Here is a 23,736-nt window from a genome sequence, read left to right on the forward strand (position 1 = left end):
AATGAACAGGTTCAAAATGGGCCCGTTTCCACACATGGATTTAGTCCTAGACAGCGAACCTTTTTTTTCTCTTTAAACTGGGACTCAGCTGAATGACAAACAGATAATGAGGCCAGATTAAATTACTCATTTTTATTTCAGGTAGTGCTTTAGGTCACTTTAAGGCCATACATATGCAATATATTCTTTTTCCTTAAACATATTAAACACATAGGGTGTATTTCTTTTATGCTATATGGGATAATGACCCACAGCCATAAGTATGGAAAACAGAGAGTATAGAAATTTAAGAAACTGAAAAAAACTGAAAGAATAAATTTGCAAATAAAAAGGCTGGTACAGTGGTGCAGTAATCAGCACCAGCGGTTAAATATCTGTCAGCCCTGCGATGCAGTTGCAGCTTGTCTGGGGTGTACCCTGCCTTTCACCCTATGACTAGGTAAGTGGAAGACACTTAAAATGCTTTGCACTGAGACTCAGTAGGTCTGGTGCTTTTGAATAGTGTACAACCTTTCAACCTTGATGCCAAAGGGCTTAAAATATGCAGACAATATTAATATAGTTTAAAATGCCATAAAAATGTAGAACAGCTATGTATAGGCTCTACTCTGCTAGTCTCTATCCCATATTGCTCTACCTCTGTATCTCGCGGCTTTGCCATCATACGTCCTTTTGTCATTTAGGTTTCTAGTGCCTGGATGATAACCAAGCTCTGCTGATGAATGATGAATGTTACAATAAGCTTCCCAGAAAGCCTTTTTTTGTAAAAGCCCCTGAACATTGTCCTTAATGGACAGACACCAGTTACTTTAATAAACTGTATATTTACATTTGCTCCTCATGTTCAACTACAATCAGAGTAATTTAAACATCTGCATGTTCAGAGAACACAGGTATTTTTTACTAAAAACCAAAATGTGATTTTAACTTTCTATCAGAATTAACCTTTAATAAATCTAGTTTCAGGGAGTTAAGCAGTTGGTGTGCATTCGTTGTCTGGTTGTAATTTGCTTCTAAGAAACAAGCTTACTCGTAAGTTGAAAAGTATCTGTTCAAACCACCGGCTTCAGATTTTGCAGATCTATTGCTGAGCACCTGAGTAAAATTTGGAAAGCAATTCTCATATTTCAGCTTGAGTTACCAGTGAACTGACAGCTCCCTGGATCATCCAAAGCTGGACATGTTTCATTTTTGTATATATGTTTTCTCTTTAATTTCCTGTGACAAATGACTTCAGCGACACATGTTTGAGTTGTGCTCAAGAAAGATGCTCAGCCACATTGTGAGCAGGCACACACATTCAGGCAGTCCCCTTTTTAAACGGCCCCCTTTTCAAAAAAGGAAATTAATTATTCAGTGCGTTTGATTTGATACAATACTATAAATTCAAACTAGGAAAGAAAAGAAAAAACTGGCTAGGGTTAACAGGAACAGGAGCTGCACGAGCTAAAAATGATATTCTTACGTACACTCACCCCCTCACTCATAAAACTCAACATGTACTGATTTCACATCATTAGTTTTTATAATCCTTTTCCACTTTAATGAACACCAACTGTATTTTTTAACAAAAACCCCAAAACAAAACAAAAAAACCCCAAAAAACAACAAATGTTCCAAGGGAGGGGGCGGGGTCTCGACAACAGGTTAGACGACTCGTTGGTATGTTTCCAAAAAAACACATCAAATTGTAAATTCTATAATAGATATACTCGTTCAACAAGTCTGTGTAATCTGTCACATTAGATCCATTTGATGTTTATGAGGAAGTCCCCTATGATCACCGCTTCAGTGCTGAATATTTACTGCAAAACCGGTTTAAGGCTTCCGAGGTCGACGGCAGGGTCAACGTCGATGTGTCGTGCCCGCAAAAGTCCGAACTGGGTCTCGCTGGATTCTCAACCCTACGGAGAGGCGTTTCAGGATTTTACTTCAGAAAGAAAAGGCCCCGGTAAGTAGTGTTGTGATCTTTTTCTTTCCTTGTCCTCACATAACAGGATTATCGCAACATTTAAATATATAACTGCATCGCTTTTATAAAAACACGCCTGGACCGTCATTTCATTGTGGGAGAAGGATAAAGAATCTGGATGATTTTAACTACACAACCTCTGCTCAACACAAACAAGCTTGAGGTTTGTTTGTTTTTTCTTCCTGGGGGGAGTGGAAACAGGTATCCATGAACCTTTCCATTTAATTCTTTGCTAGGAATACTGGCAACAAAAACAAAACAACTTAAAAATAAAATAATGCTTGCATTATACAATTTATAATGTAGTACCATGCTAGCGTTGCTCACCTCGTCCTAACCATTTATTAGCAATGTAGAATCAGTGCTGTTGGAAACTACAACACACACTATGGTTATTAACCCCATTCTGCCCAGGTTGTTTTTTTTAGTTTACCCAATCACAGCGCCCAAAAGTGAAGGAAGACCAGGAGGAACGTGTGAGAGAAACAAGGATGTGGGAAAGTATCACAGCAAGGAGGACTAAGTGGTATAATTAAAGCAGCAAATGCAGGGAGGAAAAAGAAGAAAAAACAAACCTCAGACACTTCATGCATTCAGAATGGCCGACAGCAGGAAAGAGGAGGACAGGGTTCACAGTTTTCTCAGCTACGAGCCAAAGTGGATAAAGGGGTGTTTACGGGCTGGTCATGTGACCGTTAGCAGGGTTGGCGATCATTTCGAGGGTCGAGGTGCTTGCGAGACTTAAAACTTGCGTGCTGACTAACAGATGGGTCATCTGCTGATGGGCAGAATGGGGATAAAACTACATTCCTGGTCTGTCTAAACAGAATTTTGCTTGTTAACGTAAAAAGAGTCTGTGTTTCCAACACACTGTTCAATTCTTGGCTTTGTCTTCTTGTTTCTTGCAGTTTCTTTAGAGAAATGAAGCCTGCTGCAAAGTACCCTCTGGTCTCCCGCTCTGGTCTGTAGTTGGGGGTGGGGGTAGGGAGTGGGGGCGACAGGGTTGGTAGTTCAGACAGGGGGTGCTTTGCGCTGGAGTAGATACTGGTGGATGTCTTCTGCGTCACGCTTAAGCCAGGCGGCATTGAGGAGGATGTTCTCACAGCACTGCTGCACGGTACGCTCGGCCGCTGGGGCCGGGTGACTCTCAAAGAAACTCTGCAGGGACAGAAAGGAAGGAAACCCTTAAACCCCTGTTGCATCATATCAGTAACAATAACACCACATCAGATTAATAAACTGAATTTACAATCACACTGCAGAATCTAGATAATAAAGCAGAACCTCCTACAAAGAATAACATTGTATATAAAGTGGAGTTTCGATTTCTTCATGAACCACTTTTACAACCTCCTTTTGGAATTCTATCTGCATTTCTCTCATGTGCCAACATTTTCCATAAGACTTCCAGTTTCCTCATTTAGAAATCTGGACTGGGAAAATGCTTGTGTATTCGTAGCAGTAGGGTTTAAGTTGCTCAGGGCAAACAGGCAGAGACAAGCAGGCAACGAGTAAAGTAGCAGCTGGCAGAGTGAAGTGGGCGTGCATCGATTTCAACTACAATTCCACTTAGAGCAAATAAGCAACTAATAAGCAACTACCAAAGACACCAAAGGATGCTTTGTTTGTTAAAGTTAGATGGAAATATGATGGGGTGGGAAATATCACATGGAGTAACCCACACTGTTTTCTCAAAATCTGAATTTTTGCCTCATACTCAGAGCCACAGACCCTGACTTCAGGACAGGAATTTAATATTTTAATCACCTATCAGCCTTTTTGGGTCAAAGTCTAACCTAAAACGCTGGATTGGTCATCAGCGGCAAGGATCCAATCATCCATCCTGTTGGGTTTTTTTCTCTTTGTTTATTTCACCACACAGTAGAAGTACAGCTAAAACACTTTGAGTAGAAAAGCAATGCACAAGAACCATTCCCTGTACCATTCATTTCCTAACTTGGAAAATTAATATAATTTAATTAAATCCCACAAGAGGGAGCGCTCACCTTGACTTCCACAGCCATTTTATCAATAGCAAATCCATCGACTGTGAGCTGCAAAGACACACGAATAAGACAAACGTGAGCAGACTACAAACAAATAAAACGGATGTCATTTTTAATTTTGTTGTACCTGTGACAATGACAATAAAGACATTTTGATTCTGATTCAAATATTTGTAGCCTGACCGAACACAAACTCCAAGTTATGAAATAAAACATAAAAGCATAGACACGTGTGTGTGTGTGTGTGTATTTTACAGTGAAATAACCAGAAAACCTCAGGAAACTGTAAACCTCAGGCCCTTTCTCTACCTTGATAAGCCTTGATATGAGAAATCCTCCCTGGTAGCGGTTATAAAGTTCCTCCCAGTTATCCTTGACAAACTTCCAGGCAGCTTTCCGTCCTTGTTTACTGCTTCCTGCCACTCCCCCGATTACTGAAACCGTGTCCTGGGGACGAACGTCTTCCTGTTGGGACGGGAACATGCAGAGAGAACTAAATTAGCTGCTGTGGTATTTGACAGAAGCCATGTTGGCCTCCATCACACTGCAGCTGGAGAATCATCAGACTTTTCTACAACTCCTTTAAAGCTGTAACAAGAAAGCACAACATCCAATTTTATCGGTCCACCGTCAGTTTTCATGTAAAGCAGCTTTAACTGTAACGTCCTTTAGTTTTGAGCTGACAGTAACTTCAGCACTGACAGGGACTTAAAGCCAAATGCAACACTTTTCTAAAGCCAATACTCCAAATTTTACTCACTCTAATCTATAAGTTGAGTCACACTAAAAACACGACTCAGGGTTACATACGAAAAAGCTTGCAGAATAAAAACACCCCTGGGTCTTTTTATTTGACCATGATTGCAAGTAAACGCCATTCCTTTCTTTTCCTGTATCCTGAGAAATAAAACTACGCTTGAGAGCCGGCAATTAAACGGTCTTATGTACCGAGAGGGCAAAGTTGAGCACTTTCTGGATGAGATCAGGGGCAGAGATGGCTCCGAGAACTCGCTCGATTCGATTCTTCTCCTCTTGCATGTCTGCTTGCTTGTGGAGCTGAGGGAGTAGTGACAAAGACACAATGTGACCGTGAGTACCCAACTACAGTCACTCAGATCCAACTCCTTTGGAATTATTGGTGCTAAATGACACAGAGTACGTCACTCAAAGCTTCACAGTGTAAGATGGAGACATGATGTAGTTTTACCTTCAGCATCGTGTCCAGTGTAGCACTATCTCCATGCTTCAATACTGTTAGATACACCTGTGGGCAAAAAGATGCTTCGACATTATCCTTTAATAACGTTTAACTGAATTACACTGTAGTATGGTGATGCTGCTATACTGTATTTTGTTGGGCCTTCAAGGTTTTTTCCCATCGGCATGTATCTTCTAATCACTTTCAATCAAATGAAAGCTTCTGATCCCGTCTGAGATAAGCACCTACAATCTTACCCCTTATAAAGTGACGTTTTTACCAAAGATCAGGTGACCTAAGGTCATGTGACCAGCACTTTATTGAAATTCTACCCAAATCTTCACAATCAAACCTCGCCAGTGACAGTGGCGTCGTCTTGGAGGTCAAACATACCGTTTTCCTCTCCTTACAGAACACACCTCCTGTACTGTAAGATGCTTTATATGTACAGTGCATGCTCACGACAAACAGCGTTTTTTTTAAAATACCGTTGGCTCTGTATGATGTCACAGAGAATAGACGTTGCTAATAAAAGGTCATCATGAGCACTGTGGACTAAAATTAAGACTGCTCGTTTCATGCTGACATGCTGGGGAGTGCACTATAAAACCAGATTAAAGCCAGTTGTCTGTGTGAGGAGAGCGGCTCTGTTTTTACCTGGTTAAATCCTCATGGTAACTTATGCTGAACATGTAACCTTGTTAGGAGCAAGTTATGTTCAGAGTTTCAGTTCAAAGTTGGCTGGAAGAGCCCAGTTTCACTAATTCTTTGATTTACAGCATGTTTCAAGTACATTTATTTTATTGGTTGACAGTTTTCTCTGTGTATGTTCTGCTATAATGCCTAATGTGTAAGAGACAGCAGCAGATTAACATAAAGTATAAAAACATGTGTTTCAAAAATGTAATATATGCATGTTTAAGTAGCATATAGCTTCTCTGCTGGGGGATACCTTTTATTTGCCCAAGTTGTTAAGCCATACCAAGCTAAAGAGATTTCCAGAGTTACAGTCTTTAAAATAACAAAAGCCCCTTTTAATACGAGGCGCAGAGAGCCTGAATTATGAAGCTCTTCTTAACAGCTTGTTGATAACCATCATCTCCAAATGGGTTTTAGGTTTTGTCGAGCTCACTCGCTCAAAGACAGCGCATCTGTGTTGAGTTTCCTTCATAATATAGAGCTCTGAGGGGCCGCACCAACGCTCAGTATGAGATAAATAAGGCTCAAAGTTGAACTGTCAAATAGTTATTCTAGTAGAGTCAGCATAATATGGAGTTAGATATAAGCACAACATATGAACTACAAAAACACAGGAAGGCTCATTTATAGATAGATTTTGGTTTTTCACTAGTTCTTGCCACAGTCAGTGTGCAAATGACTGACTGGAACTGCCAACTACTACAGACTTACATAGTGTGTGTCCGCAGGCTATTTCACTGAGTAAACAAGCCTAACATACTAAAAAAAGAAAAAATAATGGTGGAAGAAGATCTTCAGCTCAAGCAAGACCCGACTGCAGCCTAATGTCCACATTTTAAAATCTGAACTTTTTTGTTTTATTAATCTGATTTATTTTTTAGCAAATTGAAGCAAAACATACTGATCAGTGTGAATACCATCTGACACTGTTCGTTGCCAAAGTGCCTGCACAAGCTCAGCTTACCGGACTTCTCAGGTCCGCAGGTAAAACCTGCTTGCCATCCACGTGATCCTTGAATCTCCGCCGGGCCTCTTCCAGTGTGGGTTTGTGTCCTGCCTTACCCAGTTTCCCCAGAACCAGGCTTCTCAACAGAGCATCCAGGTGACCTGTAGCACACAAAAATAGCCCTTAGGTTACTCCATTACTCATGGACAGAGCTTTTTCACACTAATTTCAGTCAGTCATCTTATCCGACCTGTCTCCAAAGCAGAAACAGTGGAAACAAACAGTTCCGAGTTATATATGGTTCAGTTCAAGTAACCGAAAAGCTCATCTGATAACAGGGTAGCTTCTCTCATGGCCTAAAAAAAAGAAAAGCTTTTTTTTCTACTGCTATTTTGTACCAAAACGTTTTCAAGTTTGAAAATAAAGGTCAAATATTTTACTTTCCTACTCTCTACATTCCTCCTGCACAAGACTACTCTCAATTTTAATATTAATAACAAGAAAGGAATGGAGCGGCTCTAAGGAAGATGTGAACACCTTGAATGCAATCTCTCTACAACGCCTTCTCACCTTCCCCCGGTTTACTGTCCCAGCCGAGCTTGAGGCCAATGGGAGTAAAGAGGTCCCGGATGAACTCCTGGATTTCCTCGTGGAAGTCGGTGTGGGACAGCAGAGAAGACAACACTCCCAGGTTGCAGCTCAGGTCACTCCACACTGTGTAGTTGGGCTCATTGACAAAGGCTTCCATCAGCTTCAGCACCTCCACTGTGCTGATCATCCCTGCACGAGACTGAGGCCACAAATCAATTAGAAACGAAAACATCCCGGCAGGATGAAAGCCTTGTGCTTCATGGTGGATGTTATAGTTTTTCAAGGTGAAAGGTTTCTGTACGAAAATTTACTTTATAACCACATTTGAAGTCTCAAACTGCAGGTGCAAAGGAAAAGCTGTGCAACAATGGTACTAACACTAACAATAAAGCATTTCATAGAAAACGAAGAATGGATTTTTTTCTAAGAAACGTGGATCCATTTCCTGAACTGCCTCAGGGTCAGAAGAAATGCTTTTCCAGTAAAGTGGCTGTGTGTGGCATGTTTGAGCTCAGGGTTAGAATATGTTTCCAAAAAGAGAAGAGATATGAACAAACGAGCACTTTTTGTCACCATACGGCCATCACGTCCACATGAGCTTGTTTTTAACGTGCAAAACAATAAGTTTTAGTTTAATGAAGACGCACAAAACCTGTTGAGTTGTTCGCTTTCAAAGCAGAACAACTGAACAGGTTTATGATTAGCCGCCGTTTGATCTTGTGAACATTACTCCTATCACACAGTGTCAACATCTAATTTGCCTGCAATAAAGTTCAGGAAAATTCCAATCCTTTGATAAAGCTGCAGATTGTGTAGGAGTAAAGAAGGAAGCATAAAGGTCTGATATGAATCCAAAACCACTTTGTGTTGAGCCAGTGGGAAGGAAGCAGAGGACGAATGAAGAGTTTGCCAGTGCGTTTAACTTGTTACAACAAAACCAAGTCAGCTTGGAATCAAATCACATAAAATGTGATAGCTGGGAGTTAAAGTGGGCCAGAAGAATCTGGAACCAGGTTCCAGCACCTTCAGTAATGACTATTCAGATCTCATAGCCAGATTAATGTATATTACTATCAAAGAGTTCATTTTGCAGCCTGGTGTTGCTCCAGGTAACAACATGGTGATACTGGCTCAGTAATAGGAAAGTAATGACATCCCAAGGCCAGCTTATAGCTTCAACACATCTCTGTGAGCTGATCCATCTAAAAAGCACTTTTCGTGAGCACAAACAGAATAATATCTTAGATAGCAGGTCATTTCATTTTGCTCAACAAATACCAAACAGACAATGTTTCTATGCAAGTTGCCAAAAAAGGAATCTGCTAGCTAAATGTATAGCTGCTGGATTTCCCAAAGAGAGAAAAATGGTAACGTGGGACTCAGAGGTGGAGAAAGATGTTTAAAAACCAGGAGGCTGTAATGTTATTCAAAGTAAGGACTGCTCGGGAAGTGACGATCTGTCGACCTTTGTGCATTTTGCAGTTTTTAAACATGCGGTGCTGCTCAAGTTACGCTTTTGTCAAATGTCTCGCAAACAAATTCAAGTTTAATTATGTTATTCAAAGGTTGTAGGAAATACTGTACTAGGCACTAGGTTTAGTGCAACATAAACTGATTAGTTTCCAGTAATGTGGTGAAATTTACAGTAATGCAACACATTAGCTCAGTATTCATTTAAATCCAGGGTCAGAGATATTTATATTTATCTTCAAGGTGATGATACCAAGAGTCAATCACAAATTTACTTTTTACCAGCTTTAGTGTCTAGAAGCTCAACATGAGGGCCATGTAGCTCTGGAAAAATCTGCTTCTGTCACTGACCTCTAAAAACATTGTGTTCAGAAGTGTTCACAATAATTAAGAGAAAGATACATCATAAGCCATTCACAATTTTAAATTAAATATCGATGGAGGCATACAGAGACATGCTGCTAATAGAAGTTGACAGTGTTACAAAACCGGTCATTAGAAAACACTTTTGTCTCTTTCTAGCTGAAAACTGTTGAGCTTGATTAAAGACACAATAAATGCGCCGCTTTAAAAAAGAGACACAAAGCAGAAAAAACGAGCTTCATTAGCTAGATCTGCTCATTATTCCCAATTAGTCAGGTCCACTCTTTGATTATAATTTCAGATCGTGTAATACATAAATCTACCAATAAGAAACAGTTGTACTTGTTTGACTATCTGTTTTTTTCCACGTTCATGTCCCACATTTTCTCTTCACTCTTCCTGCTCCCTTGTACTGTAAATCAGGTGGCTGTTTACTCTGGAAGGGAGTGGATTTCCTTTCTACATTCACAAGCAGCCAATTACATTCTGCTGTGAACAAAATGAAGGAAATACTATTCTTTAATTGTTTTGTTTCCCAGCTGTGTGTGTGGCTTACAAGGGAGAAGAGGTCATTCTGCAGTCCCAGTCGGTCCACAGGCTGCAGGCTGAGGTCTCTGATGCCTGGGAGCAAACTCTCCAGCATGGACGAGCTGTACTGGATGCGATAGAAGCCCACAGTGCCGGGGTTGATCTGGAAAACAGCAGAAAGACAAGTCTGAGTCAGACTGTGGGAAATTTGGGCTCTTAACATTTTTACCCTTTACACTGAGTGCTGAGCCTTACACACTATCAGAATAACACACTATCAAGAGAATAATCAACAATAAGCTTGCTGTGATGAGTGAATTATTTCTTAGGTGAATAAAAATGAGACAATAGTGAACAGCAGGCCTCCAATCACTATTCTCCACTGGATACCTATAGTCAGATCTAGCAGTAATGGGATTTCAACATATTGTTTGCATCAGCTGTGAAGCACTGACCCATTTAAAAGCATTTACCATGCTTACTTCCTGAGGAACTGTTAATTTGCAAGTCACATTTATAAGCAGCTGAACAAGTCCATCGTTGTCCTTGCCAATTTACACCGTGGTCATTATTTTAATGACCACACAAAAGAATAAATATAGCTGCTTAACCTGTTCCTTTGAGAGTGAACTGGGTTATTTGACTCTGTGATGCTTACAGCTCGTCCTTCCAGCTGACAATAAGGAGCTCAGTCTGTTAACTTTATTTCAACTTTAAAAGTTACTTTTAATGAAAAGACGACAGACTGACGCATCTTCTCTCATTAATTCTTAAACTCAGTCTGCAGCTGTTGCAAGGGTCGAAATGACACAATCGAGCAATTTACAAACAACGCAAATGACATCTTCACTCAGGTCTTACTACGCATATCTTGGAATGCACTCTGGCCTACAGGAAAATTAATACTACTGCTTCAGATATCTTTATATATGTATACAGAAGGTTATGTAAAGATAAAATATTAGACTTTTAGATGGGCCATTAGTACAACAACCCCAGAGTATATCATAGAATTTGTCATTAAAATGCTTAAAATGATACCAACACCACAAAACTTAAATTACCAAAGAAATCTAGCAGACTGTGTCAGGATCCATGTGCTAGCCAAAGTAGCCACACCCCTATTTTGAAGCGTTATTGAAGCTAAAATGCAGGGTAACCCCTGTACACTTGTCATGAAGACTGAAACCGGCAGAGGTCCAATCTGATTTTTTGCACATGGCTGTAAACATGTATCATCTGCTGCAAAATCTGGGGTTGTAACTTTTTGGCTGAAGTATTTTACCGTTTTGGTGGTGGCATCATTTTCAGTGCAGGATATTATTGCTTAGGGACCTCACCTTGATCCACTGGTCTGGGCCAACACTATTCAGAGTGATGGTGGTCTCCTGTCTGTCCAGCAGAACCTTGAGCTTGGTGCATTTGGGGTCCTCACTGGTACAAATACTAATGGGGACCATCCAGCTGGGGCAGTTTTCTTCTGTTCAGCAGACAAATGATGGAGCCAGCACAGGAGGATTAGATTCAAAGTGTTTTTCTTTTTTTAGCTCATTAAAAAGCAACCTTAGGTCTACATTTAGCTAGCTAGCTACTTTCAGCTGTTCCCTTGTTACAAGGGATTCCCACAACAGGCAGCTACACATTTTCTTATTCAGCACATTTTTGAGCCAGATACACTTCCTGACACAACCCTGAAGGGGTTGGAATTGAACCAGTGACCTTACGCTTGCTAACCGAATCTGTTAACCACTGCATCTAATGGATTTGGTAAATCCACATTTTTTGGACATGTCCGTGACAAACACTCACCATTATGTGGTCCACTGGCACAGAACTTCTTCTGCGATATCTTGAGGACGCAGTCATCACCTTGCTAAAAATAATATCATGAATATCACAGTCAAGGCACGCATGAATGTCACAGCAGAAAAGAACCAAACGCTCAACTAGAAAACTGTAGGTGTAGAATGAATGTGTTCATGTCACTGTGTTGGTTTAGGCCAGTTTCAAAATCAACTTCAACAAATATAAGTGCATGACCTGAGTCAAACAATCAGATTAGACAGCTCACCTGTTCCTGGTCGACGGCTATTATGGGGAAGCCCATTTGCTTGGTCCATGAGCCCATCACTGCAGCAATGGGTTTCCCACTGGCCTGTTCCAAACAGTCCCATAGGTCCTCTGTGGGAGACAGGAAGAAGTCAAAAGAGTGACTCCACACAACAACTTGACGTAAAGGGGAAGTATTTCCTGCATGTGCGCTCACCTGTTGATGCATTTTTATGTTGGAACTTCAAAAGATAGGCGTTCATTCCTTTCCTAAAGTCCTTCAACGAAAGAGAAAGACAAGTACATTCATAAATATTAAACATCAGACTGGAAACGACGACAGATACCACATCAGACAACAAACCTCATCTCCGATGTAGTTGTGCAACATGCGAATCACAGATGCTCCTTTGCTGTAGGAGATGGCATCAAAGATTTCATCGACCTCTGATGGATGGCCCACATTCACCTTGAGAGCAAAACACAAAACCATAAGTGGGTGTTACAAAGCTGACAGAAGGCCATACACAGCAACACACACAGACCTTAATACATCTAATTTTATCTGTCCTTCAACACACTCAGTAATTAAGAAAACAGGGCTCTAGAGTGCGACCAAATTTTTCAGTGGTGCGACTAAAAAAAAAAAGTTGGTTGCACCTGTGCGACCAACTGTTCAGGTAGCAAAAAAAAAAAATCTGCAACCTTCCCTGTGGTCAACAACAGACACACATTTTGCCCCTATCGTGGACTAAACCAATCAGAGATAGTAAGGGGCGGGACCGCTCTGATTGGCCGTGGTCCAGTTGAAAGTGCAGGTGGAAGTGGGAGGTGAGTAGCTTGAATAAAGCGATATCGATTCATTAAATCCTGAATCGACTTTTAAATAACTGTGTTTTGCCAGAAACGCCAGATTCTCAGATTAACGCTCACAAAACTATTTCAACAACCAAACAGCAGATGAGAGCAGGTACACGGACTCCACACAAAGACGTAAACACAGACCGACGCATCAGAATCAGCTTTGTCTTTCTCGGCTTTCTCACCCGCCGGCCCGTAGACGGACACGCTGTCGGAGCTCAGCGATCCTGATGCGTCCGGTCCGTGCTGTGATTACGTCTTTTTGCGCTGATTCTGAGCTGCAGGTTTTGTCTCTCCAACCAAAATTCACCGAGCCAGCAGCAAAAGAAGCAGCAAACTGCGCTTCACATTTGATCAATGTCGTCATGAATTTTGCTTCCACGACTATTAAAATCACATCCATGCACAGCTAGCTCTCTCTCTCTCTGTACTTCAAGAACAGTTTCCGTCTCCAATCTCTGTTTTCTGTATTATTCATTCGCTTATTACCCACCAGTCTACCGTTGTTTACAGCGCTGTGGCTGCTGTCTTTTTCTTTTTTCACTTAAATGACCTCGGACAAGAAAGCCTATTTTTTCTGTTATTCAATACTGAATTTAAACTTTATATGCAGAACATTGTAGAATGTTTTTAAGGTTATCTGCTATAAAAAGCCAGACCAGGAAAATCTCCTTCATGTTTTTCTGTGTTTTATTCTCAGTTACTTTCACACAAAGGCATCTGCTGTGATGTTCACAATTCTGATGAAGTCAGTACTGATAAATGATCAGAATTATAATATTTCTGACTGTCTGAGGCCAAGTTGAATCAAATCGGGACTTTAAAAACCAGAATCGAATGGATTATAGAAATCAGTGATGATACGCAGCCCTAGTGAGCAGCCTAGGCACCACAGACGTGGATGTAGCTGTAATAGGAAAAGAACTATTGCTAACTTTTCTGTTAAGGCCTGATCCTTCTGAAATTCATAGCCAGTGCTCTGACACGGTGGCATCAATCTTTGAATGCTGAAAAAGCACAGTGTATCCAGAAAAACACATTATATTATATCAATTATTATAAAATTTGTGTACGCCTAACTTTTGTGCCGGTACGGTACGCCCATGGCAAAAAGTTAGTCTAGAGCCCTGGAAAAGATTATGTGAGTTGTGAATGTGAAATCCAGATGTTAAGGTGGGCTTACACCCTAGCGATATGGTATCAATAAAATCACTTTTTTCCTCCAAAGAGACAAAAAGTTTTTTTAAGTGACTCCCTGCATACATCTTGGATTTCAAAGCTCACCTCTATGGGATGGCTGCTGTCCAGCGCGTCCAGATCCAGAGCGCGGGTGTAGTCGGCCGAGACAAACTGAGTCCAGATGTCATATTCTGGGAAGCAGTGGTCCACACACAGATACTCAATCCAGGATGCAAACCCCTCATTGAGCCACAGATGGGTCCACCATTCCTGCACACAAACACAGACAGGCACTAAGATGAGACCGTCCTCCAAGTCCTTCAAAACTAACGGAGCACAACCAAACAAATTACAGTCCTTCCTGAAGCACGACGAGTTTCCCAAAGGTAAAAAAGGAAACATTTACTCGTTTGTTTCCCATTATGGACAAAGTTCCTTCACATCGTTGCAACTCTAGTTAAAAACGATCATCTTCAAACTGCACCCCAAAGCTACATTACCTACATTAAAGGCTAACATACGTTTGGATATCTATCAATTTATCCACCAATCATAGGAAATTCCTTCGTTAGAGCAGGTAAAAATGAAGATAACCACAACCTGTAACAAGAAGAGCTCAAGCAGGGTAGTACGTAGCTCAATAAAAGAAGCAGACCAAATTACTAGACTGTGGACTACTTCAAGCCAGAAAAGCCAATGCACTATGTTGGAGTATGGATGCACCTTCCATGGGACTCTGAAAGAAGGAAATTCCAGATTCTCCAGGCTTGGAAAGAGTAAGGCTACGTTCACACTGCAGGTCTTGATGCTCAATTCAGATTTTTGGATCAAATCCGATTTTTTTGTCTGCTTGTTCACGCTACAAATAAAATGTGACAGCAAACGCGCTCTAGTGTGAACGCTCAAAGCGGCCGCATGCGCAAAAGAAGACATCACACACAACGCGCTCTGTTTAGACCCAGAGCAACAGTATTGTTTGACTGATGGCCTTAATATAAAGACTTCAGACTTCATGTTTCCCAATTTTGCTTTAAGTTATTTTGTTATTTACATAATAATGTAAATAACCTAATAATGATCCTTATTGCTGTTTTAGAGGAGCGCTGCTTCAAAGGATAGTTGCAGATTTCTGTCAGAATCTGCAGATTATACAGTACAAATAAAATGTTCACGTTTCTCCAACGTTGTCTTCCCAACAGTTTCACTGACATCTACACTGGATGGCCAGGAAGCGTTCACCATGTCTTCTCCGGCGCTTCTCTGGAGCTGATAATTAGTGTCTGTCTTGTGTCAGTGACGTAAAAGATTTAATGCGACCTGACACACAGCAGTCACTTTCTAAAACATAGGATATGTATTGGATTCAGCACCACATACGGAAGTGACCCAGATCGGATTTGAAAATATCGGATTTGTGCCGTTCACACTGTCACACCAAGATCGGATAGATGGGTCGCATAGGGTCAGAAAAATCATATTTGATGCGCTTTCGTCTTCAGTGTGAACGTAGCCTAATATACACTGCCAAGGGCAAACAACGGGACTTTCTGAATATCTGGAAGCCATAGATGAACATACGGACTGGAGGCGGAGGTTATTCATGAAAAAAGGGGGAATCCTGTCCCTATTACTTGCAAGATTTTTTTGTATCATTGTGACAGCTATGTTCATTAAATATCTGCTTTCTGTTGTATAAAAGAAAATTACAATAAAGATATGAGAAAAATAAATGATAATATTATATAATGGTGTAAAAATGACTTAATGTATTATAAACACATTACATATACAGATATTTTAAGTCATATGCATATCTATTTATACAGTATGCATAAAGAGCATGACAAAAAAATAAGTCAGGCACTACTTTTTCTAATATCTTGAGATACAAATCAAATACTTGATATGAGTTTCACATTCTTATGGAGAGTGCAGCGTCGAGACATTTTCTTAATGCCGTGAATTGAAGGACTGTGTAACCAAACACCTGAGGACAGTTTAGAGATTAAGACCAAATAAATAAGATTGACTGATTTCTCCAGAGATTTACATTTTGTCTTCTTCAACTTAGTTTATAAAACAGTTCGTGTTTTTGTTTTGTTATTACTACATTTGTTACGCTTTTAACAGGAATACATAATTTTCTGTTCTGCGTGTGTGTAACTGGTGTCAGTTTATAGCTTTTTTTTTTACCATGGTGACCAAATTTCCAAACCACTGGTGGGCAAGTTCATGTCCAACCACCAGTGCCACCCACTGCCTGGAGGATGAGCAGGAGTTCTTCGGGTCAATGAGCAATGCCGTCTCCCTGAAAACAGCAGAAACTCGAGGTTAATACAAAGACGGCTGAAGGTCGACGATTCGTCTGCAACCTTTGCCCTCGCTCATCTGTCTACAGTCCCATCGCCTTCTGTGCAGTTTATCAAGGCACTTCAATCTATTTGAGGATGCTAGATGAATGCGGCTCTGTGCAAATCAGATAGCAGCTGAATACCTAACAGGTGGTGGCACATTCAGCTAAGCACAAAGCAATTAAAAAGCCATTAGGGCCGTCATCCATAAAGAAAAATGAGTCTAACAACTGTTAAAGCCTGATTACACTCATGTTTAATCACATAGTTTATAAATGTCAGAGCAGGCTGCAAACCACAATTTCATAGACTTCACAGAAACATTTTCAAAGTGCTTGTTTATTCTAATTAACAGCCCAAGACCCAAAGACATTACATTTACAATGACAGAAAACAGAGAGATGGAAAATCTCCCATCTGAGCCACAGCCTCTAGAAATTATATCCTGGGTGGAAACAGACTTTATCTGCTTGTAGTTATGCTATTATTACATGCCTATTCATTATAAATACTATGGACACACTCACTCTGAATTTAGCCAAGTTAAAATATCTTATTGTGTTTTGTAAAGCTTACCTGTAGGTAACAAGGCCCCAGTTCTCCATGGCACCTGAATGGGAGGAAGAAGAAAGTGTTTCAGTTCGACTTTAACCATTTCCAAACTTCCACATGTAAGAACCTAGAGCTACTCACCAGCAGCGAAATCAGCAATAGCTATGAGATCAATTTTAGGCAGCGGATAAGGAACGCTGAAGTAGTCATTGTAGAAAGGTAAGGTCTTAGTTGCAACCTGCAATAAAAAGATGAAAGAAAATAAAAAGGAAAAGCACTTGTGTTTGATTCTGTGTCAGGACCATCCAGCAGATCCACGTCATATAAACGCTGGTTAATTTGTCTGTTTTCTCATTCTGCTTACGGACAAACTTTTTACTTCAAGGTAAAGAAATTATGCAGTGAATAAAGCGACAGGTTGGGTTCAGCTCTGTAAATGTGGTATGTTTCAACAACAGCCTTACCTCCAGGGCAAATTTCCCTTGTTCAGCCTTTCCAACCGGTGTATAGACGCGTACCATTACACCATCTGATGACTGGCTTTCCACATAGTCATATTCACCAATGACAAAAGCTACAAGGTATGTGGACATGATGGGCGTGGTGGCAAACTTGACTTCGACAAGGTTTTCATCATCTGGGTGTGGCTTTCGATCAATGACATTCTGGAGAGAAGATCGATGCAAAATTAAAAAACTAAATATTCTCAGAAGTGAATATGGCTGAAGTGTGTACTGAAAATGACTCCGTTTAACCAGCTGATTGACAAAATATAGAAGCAACGAGTAACTGACTGTATAAATCAAAACCCTTTGGTTTATCCCAAAAGTAACCCTAACACTCTACAAAAAGGGTTATTCTAATCTGTTCTATTCTGCTCTATTGCCAAGTTCACAAATAAACGATCGTCTTAAATAAATACTGAGTAGGACACATTTTGAAAGAGTTGACAGCGACTGCAGAAATAACATTGTTCTCACAACTTTAGAGGTCAAAGCAGAAAATAAACTGCAGCAGGCATGTAACACAAAAAGGTCCCGAGATGGAGTAGCCTATGTCTGTGCGCAGTTCATAATTGCATGACAGTTTTAGTCTTTCAATTAATACCATTATCCGGGGTCCTATGATTACAGTCGTCTTTCTTTTTCTTTCCATTTATTTACAACTATTTTTTATCCTTTCTACTAAAAGAAGCCATAAAAATGTCATTATTAAAGAAAGAGTGCATTAATGTCATTCGTATTAAATTGTCAGAAAGAGCCAAATTTAACTTCACGGTCACTGCCCAGATGGACCGCGTCAGCCTGGAGGGGCGCTGCGTTTGAAATAATCAGAGCCAGATGATGCTGTCTGATTCATTTAGGCTGTAAAGTCGATCAGTTAAAATAGCAGAAAACAGTATACAAAATAAACACATGATACTTACTAAAATTTCCTTATAGTGACAAAACTGTATGTATACAGTAGTTAGACTTCACACAGAGCTGTTCATATTTAGCCAGAGGAAGAGTACACAGTGACTGTCTGCCCTCTGTTATGTAAGCTACACAGAAAAAAGAGAGGGAAAAGAAAGGAGGGAAAACACAGACATGCATAAAGGAACCCTGGCAGCAGAGAGTGACTTGGTCACTGTGGGGTCGTCACTTCCTCGGAGGGAGGAGTGGACATATGACACGTACCATATTTGACAAGGCTACTCGGTCCTTGGGAACTATCAAAGTGATGTCAAAGGTGGCTTTGATAGCTGGCTCATCCCAACAGGGGAAAGCTCTGCGAGCATCCGTGGCCTGGAGAAACAGGGGTGTGAGGGGCAGAGGGGAAAAGGACAGATTGTGAGACGAGGTGTTGGGTCCAGACGAGGCCAGGCTGTGTTTACCTTCAGATCACACACAGCCTCTCATATTCCACCTTCTGGTCTTTTTGTGTGACACCAGCTGCAACAGACTTCACTTCACTTAATGTTTACATTAAGTTTACCAGTAACTGTCACAAATAGAAACTTGAACCAACATACATAATTATCTATACACGCCTTCATTTTTGCAGAGTGACAGTCCTACACTTATTTTTAGCAGGAAACAATTCAACTGAACATTTTTGGCGTGGTCATGTAACCTGTTTCCTGATGTACAGAAACATACCTATGGCATATGCTTCTTTTAGATAAATGACAGTTCTATGTTTCCCAAACCAACAAGCTTGGCCAGTTGGAGTGACTGACGTAAGTATACAAGCATGGATGCATTTGAGCGAGTGTGGTCGAACTTCGCTCTCAAGCTCAACTTTCACTGCTCCCTTTTTGTGAACAGCTGACTGGAGTCATCATTTTAATCACAAATGAGACCCTGGCCTTTACTTAAGCTATCCCATCTTCTTAAAGCATATCGTATACACTATAAGTATTTCTTTGAAAATAAATCCAAACAGAAGCAAGATAGGTACGCTGAATAGTAGGAAATTAGATCTGCATAGATTTTTTTGCACTTGTTTCACTTCAGCCGAGTGTGAAAATTTTCACTTTTTCAGCTTTTTCTTTCTCTTTAATTGTGAGTGTAGCTCCTCACGAACTCACATGCAGAGGAACAGGTGAGAGTTATGTGAAGTGAAGAAAATAGAGTTGATGACAACTTGTTAAGTTACTGTAAGTGGTGCAAGAACTGCTTCCTGAAAAATCTTAAGCCCAACATGAGAACAAGGAAAAGCACACTTGAGTGAGCTTTTCGATAGTTGTCTCACTCGATCAGTGACTGTGTTTAGCAGAAATTATCACAAGCAAATACAGAAAAACTTGGCACGCACAAAATACTTTGAGTGTATAGGACATTTTTACAGCATTTACTTTGAGGTGAAAAAGAAACAATCTGCCAAAATGCATCCGTATAAAGAAAGATCCTCTTTATCCTCAAGCTGCACCCGCTGCAGAAGAAAAGCCTGCATGTAAATTACAGCCTGATTTCCTGCACAGTGGGTTCTGATAAAGGTGTCCTGGTCAGTGTCTGTGCTTAATTGGCCAACTTCTGACAAGCAAAACTAGAGCGTATCAAATAGAACAAACTGTGAGAGACCACTCTGAATAGCAAAAACAGCCACATGACTTGCATGCCTCTGTTTTGCAACACAGGCAACTAAAGTGTTAAGCAATACACACAACTTCAAGTATTTTTCATTGAGGCCACTCACTCACCTCAAACTGTGTGACAGCAGCATAGCGAATCTCTCCAGTAGGAGATGTATATTTACTTCTATAGAATCCTTTCATTTTGTCGTTCAGCTCCCCGACAAAGTCGATCTTCAATGTGCCGAAGCCTGGGGTGACGTGCACAGAGAGAGACACACTGTTTGTACAGCCATCACCACAGGGGAGGTGAATAATAACAGTAATGATCATCTGCATGATCGTCCTTGTTGTTCTTAACAGTCATACAGACGGTTGCTTCAGAAGCAGGGACAGCCAACAGTCTCTTCTTACCTTTCTGTAGAGCACTAGGGAATGAAAGGGTGACTTTCTCATCCTCATTTTGGTAGTTAAATCCCGTCGCATTAATTTCTAAAAGGGACAAATTTTAAAAAGAAGATCAGAACATGTTGAGAACTCACGCTGTTGGCTTTGGGGAATGATGCTATTAAGAATTTTCAATCCTGAAATCAAATAAGATGGCTAGAAGTGACAATGCTATTCACAACAATGCCATTTATAAAAGCAAAAACAAGGTTTCCCTGAGTCTGACCCCCACCTTCTCCTCCCTGTGGTACAAAGGAAGCTGTGATGATGTCGATGTCAGCACAGTTCATCACAATCTGATTTGTAGCTTGTGTAACCTGTAAATATTGACATAAAACACGTCAACTTAGACTCTTTGCTGTGCCTTAATTTCTACATTTTCAGTAAATCACAGCAGCTGCATCCAAGTATCAGGAAGAGTTCAAGTTTAATTTTGGAACTACATCAATGGACCAAACCGTACCAGTGATTGTGAATTCAAATTGAACCTGTTTAGATTGCAAACACAGCAAATCTAATGTACAGATAAAAAATACAGCGTTGAAGGGAAACAATAGTTAGTGAAGGGAAATGAAAACAAAAACACAACTAGGGGACTCTGAGCTGTGTGCAAAAAGCAGACGTTAATCCCCAACATAGAGGGAAAACCACAAACATTCACAGTTTGTGGCAATGTTATTGAAGATACATGGAAGCTGAGAGTATACAGTACTTGTGTACAAGTTTGTTTGTCTACCAAATCTGAACTGGTCATTTTACCAATTAAAAAAAAGCAAACTCTTTAAAGGCATTTGGAGTCTAATTTTAATGGGCAAACCATGTCACAGTTAATCAGTTTGCATAAAAACCCAAGTTGTCCAGGATTCTTCATGGAAAAAACTGTACCTGTGCTTCGCTTTTGCAACAACACCTTATAGAATTTGCGCACAATTAATGGTTGGCTATTACGTCATGTAAACATTTGTTGTGTTGTTTTTCCAGGTTCCCTTTTGTACCAAAGGTTTGCCAGTGTCTTGTTAATCTTTTTAACAGATGACTCTTCCTGACAATGAAGCACTTTACACTACCATTAGTGGTGTAAGCATATCATAAAGCATATAAGGTTAATCTTGGAAATGGTGCATGTTTAGACAGCGTCTGTGATCTGACTTGATTGCTGTGAAAATGTGCGTTAAGTAACTGTTTACAACCAGGCGCAGGTGTTAGCACACTCAACCAACAGGTGTCTGGACAATGGGACCATTTATACACAAGTTAAACAAACAGAGTCGCTTTTTCCGTCCTACATAGTATCCAGTCTACAAAGTACAGCCATTTTATCGATAGATACAAGTGAGCACAAGATACAGTAGCAAACGTACCGAAAGGACTTTTAAAACTTTGTCATTTTACTGTCCTCACGGTGTGTGTTAATGTACAACTTCACCTAGTTCAACCGTATTAGTGGGACTGGGGTGGGAGGGGGCTACACGATGTTGCCATGATTTAGCAAACACTAGTGAGTATTGGCTGGGTGCTAGATAGCGCTCTACCAAATTCGCGAATCGCCAATTATTAAGTATCATCTTCAAAAGCAATGGGATGTTACTACGAGAGGTTACCGTCGCTGGTATTCACCAAGCTCCTCAACTTAGCGCACTGCCTGCCACTGGCAGATGGCTAACAGGTAGCTAGGCTAACATGAGAGTGCAACTCTGCGGCACGGGACTGTTGTGCTAGCTAGTCCGGATCAGCTTACTGTTAGTCACAGAAACATAACGTGGTTGTTTCTTTTTCATCCACTGGTTTAATTCGGCCAAATTGAGCCCGTCAGAACATTTAACACGTTGCAGCTTACATTAGCTAACGCGTGCAATAATGACAGCTAGTGGGCTAGTGGCTAACAATTTGTCGTAATTAGCTAGCAACTGGTAACGTTAGCTGGTCAGATTACATAACGAGATCCCCGCCATGCACAGATAAATCCATTTGTGTATCTACGGGGGTGTCGTGGTCAACATACCTCCACCAAAGCCTCCAGCTTGCCTTCAAACGTGAAGTCGATCAGGTCAGGCTTCAAAGACAAACCATAGTTGACGGGGTAAACGTCAGTAGGTAGCCGTACGAAGGGCCTCCTTTCGGGCATGGTTCCTATATTTTGGTTGCTTGAGCTCACGAAGACGGTGCTGTGTGTAATGCTGGCTATCGCTCTGAGTTTTATTAACACGGATCTGGCTACAACGAGCCTCGACAGTGAGGATTGGCAGCAAGTAGTGACTCTGGGCGAATGACAACGGAATCGTGCGGCCCAGAAGCAACAACATCAATTGAAACCCTCCCAGCACTGCCAGCTACGGATCTCTCCTCTCACAGCCCAAACAACTCCACTAACCCTGCGTCGACCTACAGACATGCGACGTCATCACGTTCCAACGTACTCACTGAGCGTGTGTGTGTGTGGTCACGCACAAACTGTACATACACGCGACAGTAATATTATCAAAAACCTTTGACAGAAAGATTTTTATACAGTTTCATGCTTTTTGTGTGTTTTCTGTTTCAGTATATTAATTTAAATCCCTTTCCCCCCAGCGAAATAATGAACAAACTGAAATTTGTTACACATGTTTGTTGTTGATATTGATATTTTGTTGTTGTACAATCTGGGACGTACCAATCAGATCTCAGCACATGGCTAGGATCGTTAAATGGACATCGAAGATTAGAACAACTTTTAAACAGGGGGTCTGTAGGTGATCAGCATGTAATCAAAAAGTCTGACTTGTGGCCATTTGTTTAAACTATCAGTACTGTCATTACACTGTTGACTTTCTTGATACTTAAGGGATTCCTTATCAAGTAACAGCGTTAGAAAGATATGATTTATAGCAGATATATGAACTCTGTGTTCTGTATGTCAGAATTACATGTGCACTAACATGTGACAAAGGTTCTTAATTAACAAACATGAACAAAGGTGCATGTCAAGTTTGAAGTCTCCTTCAATTGTCATTTTTCTGTGGAAACACAACTTTACTCTCTCAAATGTTGCCTTGATACGTTGTTCTCTTGTCAGTGTCATTTTACACAGCTGTCAGCTGTGAAATCCCTAACAAGCTGGCCACTATATGGATATTATTACAAAGTTTCATTTTTTATTTTCAAGAAATACTTGTTTCAATGTATCTGGCTATACTTGAAACATTAAAAACCAAATAACCACTGCAGTGAGGCCATTTACCCAACTCTTTATAAATGCTTATAAGTCAGAAATTAAGAAAAGTGTAATCTCACAAATATACAAGAATCTTCATGATATCAGCAATCACTCAGCGAAGTACATAAAAGAAAGATGGGGGGGGGGGGGGGGTGTCTGGTGATTATAGAAGAAGAATGGCAATATCTGTATGGCCAGATATTGCTGATATTCACCATTGAAGGAATAGATGTTTAAATGTTTGTTTGTTTGTTTTTAATTAAAGTAACATAT

The 23,736-nt window shown here is 40.5% G+C and overlaps 1 protein-coding gene across 2 annotated transcripts; it reads right to left on the reverse strand.

The window, feature by feature from the left end:
• Positions 1-1,516: 1,516 nt before the first annotated feature.
• npepps (aminopeptidase puromycin sensitive) lies at positions 1,517-22,678 on the reverse strand. Of its 2 annotated transcripts, none has more exons than XM_085458294.1 (23): positions 22,270-22,678; positions 20,500-20,584; positions 20,235-20,312; positions 19,950-20,071; positions 18,445-18,552; positions 17,230-17,430; positions 16,907-17,003; positions 16,790-16,823; positions 16,056-16,170; positions 13,968-14,132; positions 12,187-12,291; positions 12,040-12,100; positions 11,845-11,954; positions 11,583-11,646; positions 11,114-11,250; positions 9,802-9,936; positions 7,392-7,611; positions 6,840-6,982; positions 5,186-5,242; positions 4,927-5,034; positions 4,288-4,443; positions 3,979-4,026; positions 1,517-3,130 (listed from the first exon to the last, which is right to left on the reverse strand). In XM_085458294.1, the coding sequence occupies exons 1-23, from the start codon at positions 22,390-22,392 to the stop codon at positions 2,984-2,986; spliced, it is 2,619 nt and encodes an 872-aa protein (XP_085314420.1). In that variant the 5' UTR covers positions 22,393-22,678; the 3' UTR covers positions 1,517-2,983. The 2 variants fall into 2 exon arrangements, with proteins under 2 accessions (XP_085314420.1, XP_085314419.1); XM_085458293.1 differs by having other exon boundaries at positions 11,114-11,253; positions 22,270-22,677.
• Between the last annotated feature and the right edge of the window lie 1,058 nt (positions 22,679-23,736).

Source organism: Copadichromis virginalis, linkage group LG6 (assembly GCF_057382275.1).
Source record: "Copadichromis virginalis isolate Kocher_CV1m ecotype Utaka linkage group LG6, C_Virginalis_male_GT1.1, whole genome shotgun sequence".
Classification (NCBI taxonomy): Eukaryota; Metazoa; Chordata; class Actinopteri; order Cichliformes; family Cichlidae; genus Copadichromis; species Copadichromis virginalis.